Source organism: Lissotriton vulgaris, chromosome 5 (genome assembly GCF_964263255.1).
Source record: "Lissotriton vulgaris chromosome 5, aLisVul1.2, whole genome shotgun sequence".
NCBI lineage: Eukaryota > Metazoa > Chordata > Amphibia > Caudata > Salamandridae > Lissotriton > Lissotriton vulgaris.
In genome coordinates, this window is record NC_141693.1 from 744,606,243 (window position 1) to 744,629,057 (window position 22,815).

A 22,815-nucleotide genomic window follows, 5' to 3' on the forward strand; every position below is an offset into this window, starting at 1 on the left:
CGAGGACTTAGTATCAGGTATTGAGGCCTTAGGAGTGGGGGGCAATTTTCCAACACAATAAGCACAGCAAGCTGGGAGGCAATGTATGCATAGACAATATGTAAAAATAATACCCGCTAAGGCTATGAGAACAAGAAGAATATTTCATCCCCAGGGTGCGATTATACCCCAGAGCCAACCAGAGAAAGTCCTGGTACCATTCTCTTGGTGCATGTCCGATGCAAGCCTGTGCAACTTCTGTATTGCGGCATATACATTCAGAGTGTGTTACAGTATAAATACGCAGCAACTACTGCCAATGACGCTGCAGGTCCCACACCGATCAGAAAGAATGACGTCTAACACCATCCTGTTTTGAAGGGCCTGGAGCTCAGCTGTAATATTGGTTAGAATTCCAGCCGTGGTATTAATTACGCCTTCAACCACCCGGGTGAGGCGACGAATATGAACGCTATTGGACATAGGGCCCCAGAAGGGAACAATACCCTTCATAGCATCAGTAAACTGCTGCAGAGTAGTGTCTATCTGATCAATGTCTTCTATATTAATGACCCTTCTAATACTGGGTAGATGGGCATCCCTACACCACAAACGGTTATCCCTATGGTATGTGGACAGTGCTACATACACCGGGTGAAGGAAGAAAGAGACATAACATATACCAGACCACTCCCTAGGGAGCCACACATAAGCCTGGGACCCACAAACAAAATAAACATTAGGGTTTGGAAGTAAAGCTGGGCTATTAGTCGTGCTCAACTTATAATTGCAATTGCTCCTTCCCACATTAACATTCCCAAAGCCTTGAACACAGAAACTGGCTGTTGTGTTAACTACTGGCACCGGCATTACTTCATCCTGAGTAATGTTGCGCATCTGGAAAGACTTAAAATATTCAGTGACATTGAAACCCTGAAAATCCATCATTTCATTTTGAAGGCATGTTACTTTTTTTTCGTTCTCATATACGTTCATGCAGGCTGTCGGATACAAGGTATCAGGGGCCCCTTGCTCTCCTGAAGTAAACCCTTGGTGAACATGTATATATTCTAACACAGTATCATAATCAGATAATCAGCAAATGTCATGTTCATTACTTCTGAATGGTAATGAGTATAAACCATAGTGAACAGTTGAAACCTAGGGCTCACAACTCCAGAGATTAGAGAATGGCATGGACAGTAAGATATCATTCTTATGGGTCATAGAAGGGAGCAGTTCGCAAATCCAGCAATTAGTTACCTTAGATGTGTTATGTGACTGGTGTAGCATCTTTAAGAAAACATTATCAACATACCTTTTTCTGTGCTCGCCCTTTTGAGGAGCCAAAGTAACAAATGTGCTCGGGGGAGCAGGTGTTGTATCAATCAAAGAGTGCACAGTATATTTCTCTTCAAGGAACCACGCTATTCCAAGCAGTATTATCAGAAAGATCCGGATAATTACTATGAAAACAATTTTACTCTTAACAGAGCAACTAGACCAATCAGACCCATTCTGCCCGAAACGCGGGGCTGCAAAGGGTTGTTCTTCCTTCATAATGGGGCAACCAAATGGGTACATTTTGAATCGGAGGAAAGAACATGCAATGGAGGGGCAAAGTTCCCAGCGTCCGTCGGAGTCTCTCTGGCAGACTCCTATTGTTCATCCATGGTGGTGCTGTTGAGCACTTTTCGGTGGAACTGCGCGATCGCATCCCTTTCTGAGGAAATCCCACGTCGTTCAGGGTGGTGTACCCCCCTTTTCCCGGGGAAGCACATCAAATTCACCCTGTCCAATTTCTGAACAGTGCACTAATCTCCCTTTCCCTAAACTACTGTTCCACAAGCAAGGTATCCCCTATTCTTTTTCCTCTCAGTCCATCCCCACTAGTCTGACTTCTTCTTTGGTGCATTTTTCTCCCACTGAGTGTGCAGATTGTACCTAACTATGCCAGGGGCAGAGGGGTCTACAAGCAAGGACTCAGAGGGACCAATGGACTGGGGCTCAAGAGCAGATGGGCCAGCAGGCTTGGGCTCCTGAATGACCGTAATCTCAGGTGGCACCGCCTCATTCAACACTGCGTTGCTCTCCTCGGTGGGTGCCACGTCAGTCGTGTATCTGAGAAGGGAACTAAACGAGGTTTGTGCTCTGTTTCAGAGTTGCCGATCCCATCGAGCACCCAGCGGTCGTTGGACAGTGGAAGGGGCACCCTCCGGCAGTGGTTAGGGTGTCATCAATTTTTTTAGCCGTCCACCTTCACTGCCGTCCGAGTAGTGAGGAGGACATGGAGGTGCCCCTTCCAGCACAACTCCAAGCTGCCTTTCATCTGGAAGTTTTTCACGAGAACATAGTCGTCAGGCCCCTCAGGAGTTGGTGGCGAAGCTTCATGATACTGTTGGTAAATAGAGCGTACATTTTTAGCCAACTCATACAAATAATCCACAAATAAAGGGTATTCTATTTCAGAAAAAAGACAAAGTCGCGGGACGCCCCATACATTCACCAGGTGTCCAAATACGACCTCATACGGTGACAATCCTGTCCTAGATTGTGCTGAAGCTCTTGTAGACAAAAGGGCCAATGGTAAAGCATCTGGCCACTGCAATCCTGTGCTCTCTCTGATTTTTGCCAGTTTCCGTTTGAGAGTACCATTGTACTTCTCAACGAAACTTGCTGACTGGGGGGGTTTGCAGCATGACATTTCTGCTTGATGTGCAGGCCGTCGCACACTAGCTGGATTACCATAAAATTCAAGTGACTTCCGTTGTCACTCCAAATAAAACAGGGCAAACCAAAATGCGGGAAGAACTCCTTCAGGAGTTTCTTTGCCATCACCATGGCTGTGTCCTCTTTGGTAGGGTAAGCCTCAATCCATTTACTGAATGCACAAACAACCACTAACACATATTTCAGATTGTTGACCCGTTCCATTTCGATGAAATCGATCTGGAGAACCTCAAAAGGAAAAGAAGGTGGTGCAAAATTACCAGGGGATATACGGGTGCCTTTTCCAGGATTACACATTACGCATACCATACAGTACTTCACTAAATGAGCAGCAACTTAGGGAATATTGTCATTCTGCCATACATGGTCTAACAGTTTACATATTCCATTCGCACTAATGTGAGGTGGCCGTGCGCCATAGTAACCACAGGAAGGACATATGCATCTGGTAACATCCACCTCTGTTTTCCTGACTTATCTGTCCAGCACCCATCCTCATTGAAGCATGCTTTGCTTTCCTGCCATAATGCTAACTCCTCAATCGTTGCCTCACTTTGGATTTCTTTCACATTGTCTAGAGTATCCTCAAACAATGTGGCCTTGGATACCCACCTGGTGGGACCCACTATAAACATCTTTTTCATCTTCGTTCGGACTGTCTTCTTAGCTACCTGGTCTGCAAATGCATTTCCCCTCCCCACATCCTCGGTGATTGCCTTGTGGGCACTGCATTTCCCTATAGCCAATTTCTTAGGGATTGTCATGGCAGACAAAATCCTATGTATAAGGGGCCCATTCTGATTGTGTTTTCCATGAGATGTGAGAAACCCTATCTCTACCCAGAGCTGCCCAAAATTATGGGCAACCCCGAAGGCATATTGGCTGTCAGTGTGTAGTAATGGCATGTTCCTTTAATTGGAACGTTATATTTGTATTTGGAATGTTTGGGTGCTGGGCAACAGGAACTGGTAGATCTTTCTTCATTCTTGATGTACCTTTACTGGAGCTGCACGCATTTCTTCTCTCTGCCGATTAAATACTTACTCCTGCCTACAACTACTCTCCGTTTCCTGTTTCCACATCATTTTGAGCTCACTACAGTTTTGGCGACATGGATGGTCTTTAAAAAGAACCTGTTGGGGAAGTACAGAAATACCTAGAAAACGGATGTGTGACTCTGTCCATGTTTTTCATGGGAACCATGGAAGCCCGATTGTGATTTCTACACCTCGCTGCGAAAAGGAGTGTGTTTACTATACTGGACAGTGGAGAAGCCTTTGAGGAAGGAGAAAAGTAAGGAAATTTTATTTTGGGATCGGAGAAAGCAGCGTGTACGTTTTGTATTTACTACATGAAGAGGAAAGTTTTGTGGACAGTTTTGGGACTGAGACTAATTCTGGCAACATTTCGAAGCATTTTCGGGGCTTTTTGACTGTATTGTAAAGCGGTGGTACGAAGTGTTTACCTTTGAAGTTTACCCGCCCAACTGCTTTTCCCCGTGGACACTTGCCTCGAGCCATAGAGCGCCGGCTCCATAGCTTCTGGAGTCTCCTAAGCCTTCGGATTCTACTCGTATACAAAGTTAACGTCATCACCAGTGCGCAAGGCATGCTGGGTAGCGTGGTGATATCACCACGTTAGCTTCACGCAGGGCGGCCATCTTAATTTTGTTTTCATTTCTGTTACCATAGTAACCATTGCCGAGCATTTCAAAGCTCGTTTTTCCATCGTTTTCATTGGATTTGTCTACGGTGGTGAAGTACTTTGCGCTGGTGCGCACAACCTTCAAGCAGTATAGCCCACATTACTGGAAGAAAAGGAAAGATTCTTTTGTTTTTCCTGAAGTGGGTTCTATTTACTGCTTATTTGTGAAGTACTTTGCGCTGGTACGGACAACCTTCAAGCTGGAAAGTGCTCACCGCTGGTGCGCACAGCATTCAAGTTACAATTTTCTCTGACAGTGCTGATGTGCTGGTTTGCTGAAAGTTAATGTCCATGGGAATGTATTTTTATTATATCTTGATTAACTTGGCAATATTTTAAGTACTAGAGTCATGCTAGCAAAAGAAATTTCACGAAGCTCATGAGGTGTTTTAATTTCAAGATGTTTGAATGTATTAATTTCATGAGATGTTTTAATTTCAAGAGGGATTAGTTTATTCACGAAGTAGCTATATTTGCTGTTTCATAATTCACTAAGTGGTTTTATTCACTAACTTACCTTTCACGTTGTGGTTAGGTGAGTTTGGTTTGTGTTTTTTTTCTTTTGCGAATCTTTTCTGGTGTGTGAATTTTTTTAAATTTTTTTTTTAAGTATGTCTGTGGTAGCCGGGAATGCAGGTACTGGGGACGAGGGTTCGTCAGGAGTACGTTTGACTTCGAATTTACAAATCAATTCCCCCAAAGAATTTCTAGCTATTCCTGGAGAACCATTGATTGCTTGGTTGGATTGGAAGGCTTATTTTTTGAACTATATAGCGAATTTAGAGGACGTAAATGGTACGTTCTCGCCGGAAAGAAAGAAGAGGATGTTGTTATATTCGCTGGGTCCGGAGGGTTTGCGGATTTTTCAAGATATGCACTCACATAAAAGAGTGGAAGGTGACTCTGATGTTTTTGAATGTGCTTTGATGGATTTGGATGATCATTTCTCTCCCTCAGTATCAATTGCTGTGACTAGACATGCATTTTTTCACAGGAAGCAAGGGAAGAATGAAACGGTAGAAGAATTTGTTTCGGCCTTAAAAAAGTTGGCCAGAAAGTGTGAGTTTTCTCAGTTACATGATGACTTCATACGAGACCAGGTAGTGATGTATACTAAGAATAAGGTATTACAGGATAAGTTGTGGGTAGAGGGAGACAAGTGTCTTAAAGATATAGTGGCTCTGGTTAAGAAGGCGGAACTTTCGGACCGGTGTGCAAAAGTCACTTTGTCACAGGATAACATGGTGGAGAAGGAATTAGTGGCCAAGGTACTTGAGAAAAAAGCAGGGTATAAAGATAAGTTGGAGGGAGGAAATGGTGATTTTCGTGATAGGAAGCAATGGGAAGGCAGTGAAAGGAAGAAATTTAGTGAGGGTGGTGAAAGAAAGAAATTTAGTGATGTGGTGTGTTTTAGGTGTGGGAGTTACTCACATGCCGCTACTTTTGAGAGGTGCCCTGCTAAGCATGCAAAGTGTATAGAATGCGGATTGGTGGGTCATTTCTCAAGGGTTTGCAACCGAAAAAATAAGAAGTTTTCTAAGAAAAAAGTTTCTTATGTTCAATATGAAGGTGATGCATCTGTTTCTGAGTCTGATGATAGTGATGCTCAAGTTAATTGTGTTCGGAACATTGAAATCTGATTTTTTAATGATCAATTGTTGGTGACGTATTGATGATTTGTTTTTTTTCTCTGCATTTTTTTTTTTTTTGCATTTTGGAAAGGGGATGGTTTGGGGTGAGTTCACTTGTTCTGTTCTCACATGTTCTGTTCTGCTCACTTAGGAAGATGTGGAATTTATTAAATTAATTTTTAGTGTGTATATTGTTGGGTTCGGACTGTTACGAATTCTTTATAGTTTAACAATGATTTTTATGTTGTTTTTTTTTATGTTCTTTTTGTTCTTTTGTTAAGAAGGAGGATGTGTAGTAATGGCATGTTCCTTTAATTGGAACGTTATATTTGTATTTGGAATGTTTGGGTGCTGGGCAACAGGAACTGGTAGATCTTTCTTCATTCTTGATGTACCTTTACTGGAGCTGCACGCATTTCTTCTCTCTGCCGATTAAATACTTACTCCTGCCTACAACTACTCTCCGTTTCCTGTTTCCACATCATTTTGAGCTCACTACAGTGTAAATATTAACAGCCAATCCCTCGCTGAACTCACAAGCTCTAATAAGGGCGACTAACTCAGCTGTCTGGGTGGACTGATAAGGAACTTGTGATGTCTCAACTACTGTATGCAGTGTAGTGAATGCATATGCTGCGGTGGTAGTGCCATCTGGTAATTTGAAACAAGAGCCATCGACATATAGTTCGCCTTGGGGGTCAGATAAGGGAACATCAGTCAGGTCTACCCGTCCCATTGTCTTTCATTTTCCGTCCGAAAAAGACAATCACGTATGTCTGTTTCAGCACTCTCAGAAGGGAAGTAACGTGGCAGAGTTCAGAGTGACACATCTTTTGATTGTAATGTGCAGTAACAAAAAAAGAGTTAGCTCATAACCGGTCAGACCTGCACTGGTAAGGAGCTGCGTTTGTGGTCTTATTCAAGAGTGTGTCCACAACATGTAGTACCATAACTGTGAGGTCAGTATCAAGTACGAGCCCAACCAATTGCCGTCTAGAGATGGACACAGCCGCGACCGCTCTTCGACAGCTCGGGAGGGCTCTGGTGACTGGGTCAAGCAAAGCGGAAAAATAAGCACACGGCCGTTGCCTACCTCCAAGGACCTGTGTTGAAAAAGAAACACACAATCAGCCGTCTCGTCTACGTACAACACAAATGCCTTTGAGTATTCAGGCGTACCAAGCACAGGCGCAGAGCAAAGCACAACTTTTAATTGCTAAAAAGACTGCTGACATTCATGCATCCAAGGTAGAGGCTCATGCTCGGCTTTAGTGGTTAGCGCTAGCTGGCACTTTATTAGTAATTAAGATCTTGTATACTGCACAAAAAGCTCGATCCCCACCTGAGGAATTTTGTACTGGGGAATATGGGGCAAAACGGCATTGTCCTTAACTTTGATGGAAACTTGGGGAATTTTTAAGAGTCCCACATCCGTATCACCCGTCGCCCACAAAGGGGGTGGAACATCTTTAAACACAACAGGAAGGGGCGCATCTTTGGACAGAATCTGTTTTGAACTCGTTACATAAGGTCCCATTGTCATATAGACACCTTCTGGAGAACAAAAAATGATTGCATGCAACTTCTTCAATAAATCTAAACTCATTATATTTTCTCCATAATTGGATGTCAATAGAAAGGGGGAGCCCTCAGTAAAGGGACCGATAGTCAAGGCAAGTGGTTTGGAAATGGGGCTGACAACCGGTACACCTGAAAAGCCTACCGAAACATTATTTGGGCCAGACAGAGCTGCCCTGGAGACCAGCGAACAAGCTTTTCATTGCACCTGTATCCACCAAAAATTTCTTAACCGAGCCTTGCAAATGCACGGTGACTAAAGGACGCACTGACCTACATGTATCTGAACTGGTCCCTCCCCCGGTCCCTGGCTATCCTAACTGTGAGACATCCCTGTCACCTCGTCCAGATCATAATCATCGTGATAATACTTTCTCCCTCAAGGGTCATCAAAATAGTTCTGGTCAAAGCGACCCTGCTGAGTCTCATCCTCTTGGACCCCAACCTGCACTTGCTCCACAGCCCGAGAACCTCGTCCTCTGGGTGCTGCAACTTCTGCAATAACACTGGACACTCACTGCACCAGTGCCCCTCCTCCTTACAGTACTCGCACTGATTCGGCCCTACTGGCGCAGCGTTCCTACTAGTACGAAGAAGCTGCCGCGCCGGACCAGCACCACGTCTCCTGCCATTCCCCCTAGACGCCTGCTGCAAACACCTTCATCTTCAACGCCTTATACTTCTTCTCCACCTTTTCTTTCTGCTCGGTCTCCCTGTGTTCATAGTACTGCGCCATACTCCGTATTACAGAAGGGGTGGAGGTAGACCAAGTACTCTCCGAAGTCTGCAAACGAGTCGCGATCTCAGGAAGCAAGTTTGTAACAAATCTATTAACGAATAGTCAGACTCACCCCTCCACCGACAAATCCTGTCCACTAAAATCCCAAAACACACCTTCAAACCGAGTGGAAAAAATCAGACACACTTTCATCTTTCTTTTGTCGACATACTGTTAACTTGTCCCAATATACCCTTCTCGGTGGGATAAGAGAATGCATATATATAATAATTCGACCAGGTAAAGCTAATATCTCAGCCTTAGACTTCTCCCCTGGTTTTCTGTCTTTGTCCCACTACTTATTCTGCTCCTAGGTACAACCCAACTCCACAACGTGATCCTGTGTGTGCACCTGCCTCCAAATGTCGACAGGCACCAGCAAACCAAAGAACATTTCAATGTCGGTAAGCGTCATTACAGTCGAAGAAGCTGCTTCAGTCAGTTCCTTGTAATATGCTGTTGAATTTTTCCTAGGGTTAGGTAACTGAGTCTTAAGAGACAAAACCTCACTCTTCTTCCACGGAGTGTAAACACATTGTTCCTAGAACTGAGCCTCCACCTTTGGTCTGATAACGACATCATGCTGATGTCGTTGCTCTGGTATTTCTGGGTTATATATGGGATGCACCTCCCTCTTTATATCTAAGACCCCTTCTTCGGGCTCTTATCATGTAGCCTACCACAGTAGGTAACCATCCCTGCAATGTTACCAAACACCTGACTGGGCGCCATGTCAGCTACATAGACATGATCCTTAATATCATGAATAATATGTGACGCTGCTTCATTAAAACATTGTTCCCAAAGCCCTGTCGAAGTAGCCAACATGTGCTTAAGGGCATGCTGCTGGACGAAAGGCTCATAGTCTTTCATCATCTCCCACACATCCTCCACACTGTGAATGGGGTTACCAGCCCACTGAACTGCCTGATTGGCTACTGCCTTTTTCACCCCACATCCTATCGTATCAATGTCTGCCCCACCCGCTCCCTCGCAGTTGCCCAGTCCCCATACCTCGCTCCCTGTACAGGTGTCCCGCAACCCAATCCAATTGGCGAATGAAGGATAAGAGAAGGAGTACTAACAGAAGGGACAGGCATTAAAGCCGTCAATGGCTGTGTCATGGGGGTGAGGGCTGGGGAGAGAAGCGACGGACAAAATAGGCATAGAAGGGTTATCGCAGGCGCAGAAGGCAAAGCCACAGAAACTGCAGGTAGCGTGGCAGCCAGAGCTGCTTAGTCAGCAACAGAAGAGGCAGAAACAGCAGAAGCAGAAGAGACAGACAACTGGGGCTGTGGTACATCAGGGTATATTCTCTGTAGGGCGAATTGAGACGGAGGCCGGGCGTCCAGCAACTCCTCCACAATCGTATAATTGTCCTCTTGAGCCACATAAGACTTTTCACATTGCAATCGGAACCTCCCATCAGCACACTCTATCCCTTTCTCAGTCCTTTCTCTATCGTACGCAACAGCTTCCTGAGTTACCGTTTGCATCCTTCCTTTCCGGGCCTCCTTCTCTGCTTTCATTCGTTTCTGTTTAGCTTCCTTTTGCCACGTTCTAAGGGAATCAAACATGGACTACCTACTTCTCTTTGCAAACAATTTATCCTGCAGGAAATTATGATTTTGTTCATCAAAAGTGCCCATCAACGGCCCCTGCAACTTGGCGTTGTCCCTCGTATATTTATGCCATTATGTACTAAACATAATAGGGCCAAAGGCATGCTTGACATATATCTCAAAATTTGGTTTGCCTTCTGGAGGCGCAGGCTGACTCTCTTCCCCAATCGACAACTCATACAAAATTGTGTACTAAAGCATGGTATCTTGAAACAAAACGTCTTTACCTATGCCGAACAGATATTTGCAAATACCTTACCAAAATTGGTCCACAGACCACACCAAACCCGGATCGGAACAATACCATATTCATAAAGAACTTGCAAGCGCTTGTTTAAAAACGATCTTCAGACCGTACCAAACACCAACCAAACTGGTGCCACAATCACAAACACAACCAAAGCAAACTCCCCTGGTGCACCCAGGTCAAACAAAGTTATTCTCCACTGCCGACTCTTCGGACAAAATGGTCAGATCCGAGGGTTTCGCCTTTCAGGACCCCCGTCAGGATGACCACTGGCTGAGGCACCGCCCGGTCAGACTGGCAGGGTAGCTGCGAGTCTTAAGCTCATGCAGGGATCCCCGATCCGCCCATCCGACTCTATGCAGCCCCGTCCTCCTCACCCGTCCACGGGTAAAGAAGGGTCACTTACCCGATGGGGTACCTGTTCGGGCGCCAACTGAAGGAAGTGACCAGATTAGGGCCACCCGCGTTACTTGCACCACCTCTCAGCTTTCCATACAAATGAAGAGTCGGTCAGACAATATAGAATACAAACCAAGTTATTTTATAGTATTCGCTCGAGGGGAGTCCGGTCTGACCAGCCTCCTTAGATAGCTGCAGAAGGACTGACCCCAGTTCACACGGTAACACAAAATATATGTTTCCAACACCTCTAAAACCCTGCCCAGACTAGAATTTTCCAGGCCGGGCACCAGCGAACAAAGTGAGTACAGAAAGGCCAGCTACCATCTTGAGAACGGGTACATTCTATCTTAGTTTCAAGGTTATTTTGCCCATGCTCGTCTCTCTAGGATGGGAGCAGGGCTTACTCGAGAGGAAAGGTATGCAGAGACAAAACGATCTATTCATTAAGGCAGTGGAACACAACCTTGGATAATACTGAAGAGAAACAATTGGAGCTGCTTTTTCTGCTGAGGCAAACTGTATGTGACAGGAGCTTACTTTCGATCATGATACAAAATGGCAGCTGAAAACAAAATGGTTCCGCAAATGCTAACTTACTCGCACAATGCTAGGATTCAGCTAGATGCATTCTCAGTCCAACATGACGCCTTGACAAACTAGAGCGGGAGATCCATACCTTTGAAGGGCAATATGAGCAGAGAAGGAAGGTGCAAAATCTTTCATACATAAACATTAAATTTACTGAGTTCAGTGAGACAGCTGAGCTAGAAGACCAGCATAGACCTAAACATGCTAAGGCTATGGTGTTTGGTGAGGGACCATAGACTAGGCAGGTCTTTGGCCTCGCACCTATGCTATCCCTGGGCTGCTCAGAATATCACAAAGATGAAGACACATGGTCCTGCCAGATCAGGCAAGGTTTATTCTAGGCTGATCTACCATCCACAATGTGCTAACCCTCTTTTCTTTGTTTCATTAACAAAACCCTGACATACCAGCAGTGGCAGTGTTTCTAGGCGCCACAAAACCATTTGACTCCCTGGACTGGGAATTTCTGTTTGCTGTCTTAGGCAGGGTATGAATTCTAATCAATGTGGATTCCCCTGCTTTATATTAGGCCGACCACAGGAATATGGCTGAATGGCCTCTCGTCCAGCCCACTGGACGTAGGAATGGGAGCATGTTTGAGATGCCCACAGGCAGCATTGCTATATGCTCTTGCTCCCGTACCATGAGCTTGTGCTATTAGACAATATCATGCCAAGAGAGGTCTGTAGCTCAGCTCCTGAAATTGAGTAAACTCCCTACATTCAGACAATATTACCTTCAGCTGGAAAACTATGCCCAGAATCTAAGCTCTATCATACGTAAATTCCAGGTGTCCATAAATTGGAACAATTTCATCATATTCTCATTGCACCTTGGACACAGATCTGCACACTTGTCTTTCCCCTCACATTGAATCAAGTCTCATTAAAATATTTGGGGATATAGATCAGTTGTGATAAAATAACTAACATAGCTAAAAAATATAGAAAAGCCAACAGCAAAATTGAAGATCAAATCAAGAGTTGGGCCTCTCTGGCCATTTCTCCTACAGGTAGAATGTCATTAATGAATACTACCCAAATTATGTTACCTCTTTTATAATATGCCCATCCCCCAAAATAGTCACTCCTTAAACCCTCAGGTCACACATGATCACATTGGCAGGTAGCCAGCCCAGGGTTAACTGGGAAACTTTAACATCATCACATAAGCAGTGGATACTGGCTGCCCTACACTTGTTCTTGGTATTTTCTTTAACTATTTTGACTCGGACACTAAAATTTGAAATAGTAAATTAGGCATAAACCTGGGTGGTTTCTCTTGGAACGCGGTTCTATTGACCTAATCACCTCTTGCACTGATTCTTCTGTTTGCGTCACACAGCGGGTCGAGCATTGATATCATTTACATTTTTCTACTAATAGTTCTCAAGTATTCTTTGGGGACTTTTTATATCATAATTCACGCCACTATCTATCTTTCTTTTCAGAGTGCAAATTCTATATTTTGCAGTTGGCTCATAACTACCGCATTTATTGTGTTGTAGATTACTGCGGACGAGACATATATTTGAACAACGCCATATTTGACAGAATTGAGTTTCCCCTGAAGAAGGGTTCAGTCCCGAACCCGAAATGCATTGGGATTGTTAATTTCAGGAATGTTTAAATATTTCTGCATTTATGTGTAATGTTATGGTGTTGATGAATATCATGGTAAAACACTTGCAAATGTGAAATATTTTACTACTAGTATGCATATAATACCTGTAGATGTTGATTTCTTTTTCACTGTTAAAATGTTGATTCTGACATGATAAAAAATCTTTTTTGCCTTGGAGCATTTGACTAGTTTTGAATGAATGTTTTTCCAACTTTTATATGAGACATCCTTTGTCTAAAAGCTGTGCACTGCCCAGGCTGTGGGTACCCCACACTCCCCTGTTGTATTTTTACTGACTGAGAAAGAATTGGGTCTCTTCTCGCGTTTGGGCGGTAGCATGCAATTCTAACAAAGTGATTTAAAATGTATGGTACACGTAGAATTTAAAATAGTTATTTAGGAGTGCAGGCGCACGTTTCATTTTGCAACATTACTCCAGGCCCTCAGTGTCCCCTGCACCCACCCTTTTACAATGTCATGGAAAGATAAAGCTGATCTTACCACTAAACAAGCCACCACTAAAGCATACACTTCAGATGAATCAGAATCAATATACTCACTGATCAAAGAAGTCCGAGACTTTGATCGTCCTCAGGAAATATAACACAACAAATTCGACAATTGGAATATTTACTTAGGAAGGAGATAAACCAGCCCTCCACACTTTTAATCGAATACCACAAAGTCAAGAGAATTCCGAGAGGTCTACGTATTGCCTTGAAACCAATGCTTTTTAAATTCAACAAAGATTTCATGTCCCGTTGGTACGCAATACCTAACAAATGTTCCCTCGATTTAATTCGTCTCATTATCGAAGAAATGTCATCGATGCTTGTGGACTTATCACATGATATTAACAAATTAAAGGAAGAGATTTCCCAAAAAATGGACACGGAAGATTGGAGCAAAGTACTTGAAAACATCAACACTAACCTGGACAAACATGCTAAGGAAGTTCATGAGCGAAAAATCTGCAAATTCCGTAGGGACACAATAGACTATAAACTAGATGAGGTATACTCCTGGGCTGAAACATATGCGCAAAAACGCTTTTTAAAAAAACCGAATATTAACTCCTCAGAAGAGAGTCTAGTTCCAGACCAGGATTTGACCGTCCAACGTCCCAAACCAACCTCAGCACTAGCACAAGCAAGTGCAATATCTGATGCAGGCGCCTCTACTTCTAACATTCAACCGTCTTTTTTGTCGGAAGGTCGGTCGTCCAAAGCTCCACCAGACAAGACTCCATCATCACAAGAACCCGCACCAGAAGGGGACAACATAATAAAAGCTCCCGAATCAGGCAGACCACAGAGGAACCTAAAGAAATAGAATCTTTGGTGATGAATATTTCCTGGAGAAATCTCAAAAATGCTGAATTGAAGGTTTTGAACAAAGGTATATCCTTTGTTCCGACTTATTCCTCTAACGAATTGGAAACAAAGGTATTGTTAATCTAATTCATGCGCAAGTTACGCTTAAGATGGTTCTTTTCGACACTACTTAACACTGATGATCAAAATCAAGAGTCAAAGAGATTTCGCCCAAAGAGTAAATTCTTGTCACCTATAACTCACAAATCTCTAGACACCTTTGAACATTTGGTGAAACAAGACCTAAAAGGGATTAACTATAAGTGCAGTAAAAAGGTCGAATCTGACACCAAAAGAACGACAGACTTTGAATGCCTTAAGACAAGACACCTCTATTACCTTTCAGCCTGCGGACAAGGGTGGAGCCCTTGTGGTTCTTGACACAGATTTCTATAATTCTAAAGTGGATCTACATGTACAGGATCAAGACACCTATTTGCAATTGAAAGAGATCCTACCAATGAGTTAATGGTCCTGTTAACTGACATTGTGTCTAAGGCAGTAAATGATGGTACCATCGATGAGAATGCTGGCAAATTTCTAATCAATCAGACTCCAAAGGTTCCGCATATTTATATGCTACCTAAGATGCACAAAGACAGTCGCAGACCACCATTCACACCCATAGTAGCAGGATGCAATTCCATCCATGAAGCCATTGGGCATTTTGTGGATCACCATCTTCAACCATTAGTCCAGACTTGGGAGACCTACATAAAGGATACTACAGATTGCCTATTGAAATTGGAAGCAACTCAACAAGTATTTAACAGTGGCATTCTCTTGTGCACTATAGATGTAGTTGCCTTATATACTTCTATAGCTCACAATGAAGGCTTAGAGGCAGTAGAGTGGAGATTGCTGGCCTCATCCTTACCATCTGATCAAGCGTTTTTTCTCCTGGAACTGTTACATTTTTCTTTATACCACAGTTATTTTACTTGGCAGGACAAATTTTATTTACAGAAGATGGCACATCCAGGGTCTTTCCCGGAGCCCCTTCGTATGCCAATACTTTCATGGCCCACTTTGAGCATAATCACATTCTTACCAACGTTCATTGGAAAACCAATGCACTCGCATTTTTTCGTTATATAGATGACATTTTAGTCATATGATAGGGTTCCAAGACTCTGTTGGAAGAGTGCATCAATTAATTGAATAGACATAACCCCAGAATTCAATTCACACATGACATCCAAGAAGAGAAAATACATTTTCTAGACATAGAGATCCGAAAAACATTGGAAGGTTTGATTACTTCAGTGTACAGAAAGCCCACTGATGTGAACAACGTGTTGCACTTTACAAGTGCACATCCGATTTCACTGAAAAGACACTTGCCCACTTCACAGTTCACGAGGATAAAAAGAATCACGTTGGATGAGAATCAGTGCACCCAGCAGATTCAAGACCAAAAACTTAGATATCAAGCCTGGGGCTATCCAATGGAAATATTGATTCAAGCAGAACAGAAGACAGCTCAAAAACCCAGGGAAGACCTACTTAAGACTTCCATCAGAGCAACATCCCAATGTGAGGTATTCGTATTAAAATATTCCACCCAAGCAGCACATATCAAAGCAATAATCAGAAAATGTTGGGTAATCATTGAACACGAACCGGACTTTGTGAACCTTTTTAGGGATCTACCCTTGTTTGCACACAACCGATTGAGGAATCTACGTGAAATATTGAAACCTAAATGTAAAGAAGAAGTGAAATCAAACAAAGGAATGAAAAAATGCCACAATTGTGGCCAGTGCAGTAATGTGATCCTCGGTGACGTGTTTATGCACCCACACACAGGTAAACGTATTCAATTGAAGCACATGTCCGATTGTAACACGGAGAAAGTCATATATGCCATCAAATGCCCCTGCGGCCTAGTTTATGTAGGCAGAACTAGCCGAAAAATAAAAACACGGATAATAGAACACAAGAGCAGGATTAGTAATCAAAATACCACCTCTCCTCTTGCCCTGCACTGGAGACAAGCATCACACACTATACCTCAGTTACGTTTTACAGTTCTGGAACTCATTAAGATCAGCTCAGGCACAGATATAAACACAGCCCTAGCACGCAGGGAAACCTGCTGGATCAAAACTCTAGGAACAATAACCCCGGGTGGGCTTAATGATCATTACGAAATGTTATGTTTCTTGTAATATATGCATCACATTCAATATTCGCTTTCTGAAATTTTGTAAAGAATTTGCACTCTGTTTCTCTTTTTTTCTCTCTGTTTTGTTAATAGATCATCACTTTCATTTATATTATTTATCTATTCTGGTCAGGGCAGTCCCTTTGATCACACATGCCACATGGGAGTTAATTTCATTTGGTAATAACACAAGACATCTATTATACAAGTCACATTCCGGTACAGTAACACCTCACCACATTTTAGACTAGGTTTGTAGACTCTCGCAAGGGACACTTATCGAATAGCATTGCTGTCGCCGAGAATTGAGTCCATTCCCATATTCACACAGCACTGATTTTTCTGTAAATTCAGTTCATGTTCAGGTCACTTTGAGATAATATGGTGCTCGCTGCTAGGGATCGTATAGTTTAATATTCAACACATGAACATGTTCTTGTTCATAAGGTAACTTTGGTGACGCAATAAAGTTTTCCTGCTTGCAGCCGGTAGGTGATTCAGACATGGTCTCTTTAAATCCGCAAGGCATAGTGGGAACGCCTGTACGCAATTGAGTATCAGCGTTCTCTGTTGGAAGCAGTTTCGTTGCACACAGTCGGGTTGGAATTTCGAGTTACCTGGTACATAATATTGATATTTTACAAGATTGTACTTGAGGAGCTCCAGTAGGGCCCTGAGACTGATGGCACTTTGATGATTGTTACAGATTACGTACGCACAAGAGGTTATAAAGAGTCCCGCGACCCGATTACAGATGGGTGGAGTCTCCTTCTTATACTCCGGTGAGAGCTTAACACTGGTTCTCGCACTATATGGCTATTAGTAGCTATCGCTGTATTTTACATAGGACCGTTTCTTGCTTTTACCCTTGTTATACAGGTTGTCAACACAGGGGTTCACGTTTAGATGCATAGAATGCAAGACTTCGCATCCATTGATTCGGGTAAGAGTCTTGTGAACATGTCCTGTTGTGGCGATTAGATTCCACTAAGGGAAGAGTTTATGTTTGAATCTGGTTTTTTAATATTTCTCGCAGCTTGAAATTCACCACTGTCCATTGGAGGGTATGATTTTGTTCTTGGTATTTTCTTTAACTTATTTGACTCGGACACTAAAATTTGAAATAGTAAATTAAGCATAAACCTGGGTGGTTTCTCTTGGAACGAGGTTCTATTGACCTAATAACTCTTGCACTGATTCTTCTGTTTGCGTCACACAGCGGGTTGAGCATTGATATCATTTTAATTTTTCTACTAATAGTTCTCAAGTATTCTTTGGGGACTTTTATATCACAATTCACGCCACTATCTATCCTTCTTTTCAGAGTGCAAATTCTATATTTTGCAGTTGGCTCATAACTACCGCATTTATTGTGTTGTAGATTACTGCGGACGAGACATATATTTGAACAACGCCATATTTGACAGAATTGAGTTCCCCCTGAAGAAGGGTGCAGTCCCGAACCTGAAATGCATTGGGATTGTTAATTCAGGAATTTTTTATATATTTCTGCATTTATGTGTAATGTTATGGTATTGGTGAATATCATGGTAAAACACTTGCAAATGTGAAATATTTTACTACTAGTATGCATATAATACCTGTAGATGTTGATTTCTTTTTCACTGTTAAAATGTTGATTCTGACATGATAAAAAATCTTTTTTGCCTTGGAGCATTTGACTAGTTTTGAATGAATGTTTTTCCAACTTTTATATGAGATATAAAAGCTGTGCACTGCCCAGGCTGTAGGTGCCCCCCAATCTCCTGTTGTATTTCTACTGACTGAGAAAGAATTGGGTCTCTTCTCGCGTTTGGGTGGTAGCACGCAATTCTAACAAAGTGATTTAAAATGTATGGTACACGTAGAATTTAAAATTGTTACTTAGGAGTGCAGGCGCACATTTCATTTTGCCCTACACTTTGACATGTATTATTTTTACATGCAAGCTCAATATGCAGACTTTTGGGCATACCACCTGACTGTCGAGAGGGACACTTCCCATCCAGCTGACTGCATTAATTGGGCATACCCATGGATGCATGCACTCAGAAATAAACTCAGTTACCATCACACAGTTAACGTAAGAGGAAATCAGAAAACTTCCCCCAAAAACCACCTACCCCATTGCTGCTTATGATACTCCTCTTGACCAAACATATAGTCACTAGACTATACGCGGACATTCAGGCTGTGGCCCTGTTAACCCAACAACGCACTAGATCTAAAGGATAATCCGTGTTGGGTATGACACTTTCGGACAAAGAATGGCAACTAGATTGGTCTGCTGTCTCCAAATGGCAGATAGGGTCTCATACATATCAAATGCTTACACCAGATATATAGTACTCCATTTAATGCTGACCGGATCAGACTACCCGCATAGCTCAACTTGTCCCAGATGCTGCGATTCCAGTGCCAGTTTCATGCACCTAGCATGGGACTGCCTGAAGATCTTAGCATGAGCCTGCCCAAAGTTCCCAGACTATTGAGGTGAAGTATTGGAGAAACTATACTCTCTGACTGATGTTGATATACCTCCCTCCCCCAAGGTAGCTCTATTGGGGTACACCTTTCAGATCCCACCAGTGATCCGATGTCTCCCTTCCATTGCTTTTTTGTTTGCGAACAATGGGGTAACTCCTGTATATATTTGACCCCGGTGCTTTGAGACCATTCATTCCATCTAAAGTGTTACTCTGTGGGTTTTTACAAGTGTTCCATTTAAACAAAAATATTTATGTCTTTCCAGTAGGCAAGAACCTTCTTGTAGCTCTGTAAGGCCACCAGATTGGCTTTTCCTGGTGCCTTTTTTCAGGAAGACCTGTGCAACTTGTGAACATAATGTTTTTCACATTTTCTCATCTGATCTGTGAAAATTGTTCCAATTATTTAATGGCCGAGTATGAGACAAGAGTGATCAAAGTGATGCATACGGTGAATCAAATATTTTTTCCTTCTTGCTGTCCTTCCTTCACCACAGTGACCCAGATTTCCCACTAATGTATGTATACCTTGGTCCTTTTGAATGATAGAGCAATACTGAGTGTATTCACACCCGTATTTATTAGAACTGCATGCAGAAAGGAGATATCCGTATTATTTATGGCACTGCACACTTCTACTTCCAACTGATTATGACTAATACTATGTACTAGTATAACTCAAATGTGGTAATGCTTCATTACATCACAGACATAACATGACAGGTTACCACAAGGAGAAGACTGGTGATAACTACCTTGGTGGAAATCCAGAGAAGTTTGTGGTAACTTTATTAAATCAATAAATACCCCAATCATGGACCGGAAACCCCTGCATCCAAGGGTGGTACCACAACTGCTCATTGCAGCAATGCTGCTATCATGTTATGGACCTACCCCTGGAATTATCATATAACAATAAAATAGGGTCTTCTTTCTGGATTGATCATAGCATTGTGTTCCAATGGGATCACCTTTTAAGTGTTGTGTTTAGATTCTTATTTCCTGCATTTGACCCACGTAGTGGATACTTTCTAAAGCTATGTAATCCATTATAGCCCCTGAGACTGCCTTAATTAGCATAGCCTGGTTCTTAACAGTGCATTGAATTCCGCCTTAGGTTGGGGATCCTAGTACTTTACTTCTTACACAGTTTCAAACATTATGAATACTTTCCCCTTCACTTTCTCAAGATTTGCTACCTGATATGTATTATATTTTTTAAAGATCCTACAACAAGCTGAGGTAGTATGCCACAACTTGTGATAGATTGTACAGAGGCTGTGATATCAATGAATTAACATTTTTGTCCTCTCTCCTTTTAATGCAACGCAGGAATGACTGTGAGAAGTTGTTTCACCAGCGAACCAACACTGTTCCCTTCGAACTGGTTCCAGAGGATGCTAGTAGCGGATCCGTGTCTATAAGGGTGCTGAAGCCAATGGAAGCAGGGGAGCTTGATTTGGAGACTGTGTATGAGAAGTTCCACCCTTCAGTGCAGTCTTTCACTGACAGCATTGGCCACTACTTCAGTGGCGAGCGACCCAAAGGCATCCTGGAAACAGAGGAGATGCTGAAAGTTGGTAGTACAGTCACAGCGGTGGGAGAGGTGGTCCTGGACCATGAAACTATGAAGTTTCAACCACCCAAGACTGGGATGCAGTACTATCTGAGCAGCTTAAATTTCCAGTCACTACTACAAAAGCAGGAATCTCGAATGAGGATATGGAAGATTCTCACCCTAGTCTTTGGGGTGGCCACTTGCACCAGCCTCTTCTTCATTCTGCGACGACAGTACCTGCTGTATCGTGAAAAACAACGACGGAATGAGGTTCAGAACCTGTTCCAGGAATCTCAAGCACGGCTGCAGCGTGATGGTTACCCAGAGAATGAGGAGACAGTGAAGAATATCTGCATTGTCTGCTTCAGTAACAGCATCTCCTGTGTGTTCCTAGAGTGTGGCCATGTGTGCTCCTGTCACACCTGCTACCAGGCATTAGTGGAGCCCAAGACATGCCCCCTGTGCCGTTCACCAATCACTCGTGTGGTGCATCTCTATAACAGCTGAGTGCCTCGTTTATACTGCTGTGTGATTTTACTGTTGAACATTGAACTCACCAAGTGTGCTATTCTTAAGCTGTGCCAGTAGGTTTATGTCCTCACTCAAGGCGTGTCAAATGAGCGATTTAAGCCCCTTATGCGGTGTCCCACAAGTCAAGACCACAACCGTCATTTCTGGATAGTGTCTCCCCTCAGTTGTTTAGACCGAGAACATAATGTCTTAAGAGAGTAGAGCAAATCCCAGTATGAAACCCAAGGCAGTGCTGATCTTTACGCTTGGCCTGTGGCCATTGCTGCCCCTCAGATGAGACCACTGTGAAAATGTTCTCTGCATTGAGTGATATTCCCAAAGTGTGATATTCTTTTAAAGAAAATTATGTCTAGCTCTGGACAAAAAACTATCTGTACTCGGCTGCAGAACTAAGACATTGTTTCTGGAATTTTGTATGAAGGTGCGCACTGGATTATGTTGGGATAAGAAATAGATTCCTGGCTTTAAGCCAAGTGATTTTTGGTGGAGGTAAGATCATATGAATGTTTTTTCTGCAGTGATAATGTGTCTGCTCTTGAATTATGCTAGCAGATAGACTACCCTCTATTCTTTCCTTTTGATCTGATTCTTGCCAAGTTAAAGCATATCAAACCCATGTTTCAGGGCCTATCTCACCTGTCCAAGTATGTCACATCATGTCGTAGACTAGGCTGTGTGGCGGAGGTCCTGGGGAGGGGTAGAAGCTGTAAATATGATTTCAAATAAATAAGGAATTCGAGTTTCCCTGTGTTCATTTTGGAGTCTCATTTACTTTACTTCCTGATCTGGAGAGCAAGGAGGCCTCATTACAACAAGCATTGGTAAATACATTGTTTCACCTATGTGATTAATAATAAGCTGTTTTTTGTTGTAAGTTGTAGCTTGCTGAGGAGTTGTACATCATAAGTTACAGCAAGTCTGTTAAAGTGTTATGACTTGTTTATGTACAAAAAGGTAATGTATTGTGCTGTTACTAGAGGTATAGTCCGGTTAAGTAATAGCAACATTTTGAAAAATGTAAGAGGAAGATAATAGAATTAATTTATGTAATAGCAATATTACGTGTTTAGGGGAGTTCCGACAACCTTTGGGCCTGGTGCTGCTGCACCATTCAAAGCATGCCCCTAGTGCCTGCAAGAAGACTGCATTTATGACTGCCGCTTTAGTAGTAAAATATAGCAAAATTTGGTGTTTACAGGAGTTCTGACAACTTTTGGTCCTGGGGCTACTGCACCTTCTGCCCCATTCAAATCATGATGCTATTGCCTGCTAGATAAATGCGCCTGAAAAAGTCTTGTTAGTAGTAAAATTTAGCAATAATCTAGGTTTAGTGGGGTCCCTAGAGCTTTTAGCCCCAGTGCCACTGCACCTGTTGCAGTATTAAAATCAAGTCCCTTTTAACTCTAGATAACTTCAATTGTTTAGTAGTCAAATGTAGCAATATTATGTGTTTAGTGGATTTCTGACAACTTGAGGGCCTGGTGCTACTGCACCTGCTGCGCCATTGAAATCATAACCCTGTTGTCTGCAAGGTAACTGCACCTGTGATTGCCTGTTAGGAATAAAATATAGCAATATTCTGTGTTTAGTTGGCTGCCTAGAGCTTTCGGTCTGGGTGCCACCGCACCTGCTGCACTGTTGAAATCTTGACCTAGTGCTTGCTAGATACCTTCACGTATGACTGTCTCTTTAGTAGTACAATATATCTATAAAGGGTGTTTATAGGAGTTCTGACAATTTTTTGGCCTGGAGCCACTACACCTGCTGCACCATTCAAATCATGACCCTAGTCCCTGAAAGATGATTGCACTAGTAACA

General features: G+C 42.8%; 1 protein-coding gene across 2 annotated transcripts in view; it reads left to right on the forward strand.

Annotated features, from left to right (window-relative positions):
• MUL1 (mitochondrial E3 ubiquitin protein ligase 1) overlaps nt 1–21,741 on the forward strand; it is a 174,395-nt gene extending 152,654 nt beyond the window's left edge. For both annotated transcript variants that reach the window (XM_086922184.1, XM_086922185.1), the window contains exon 5: nt 20,241–21,741. In XM_086922184.1, coding sequence (XP_086778310.1) covers nt 20,241–20,973 — 733 coding nt within the window. In that variant the 3' untranslated portion in view covers nt 20,974–21,741. The remainder of the gene's footprint in view (nt 1–20,240) is intronic.
• Nucleotides 21,742–22,815: the final 1,074 nt, after the last annotated feature.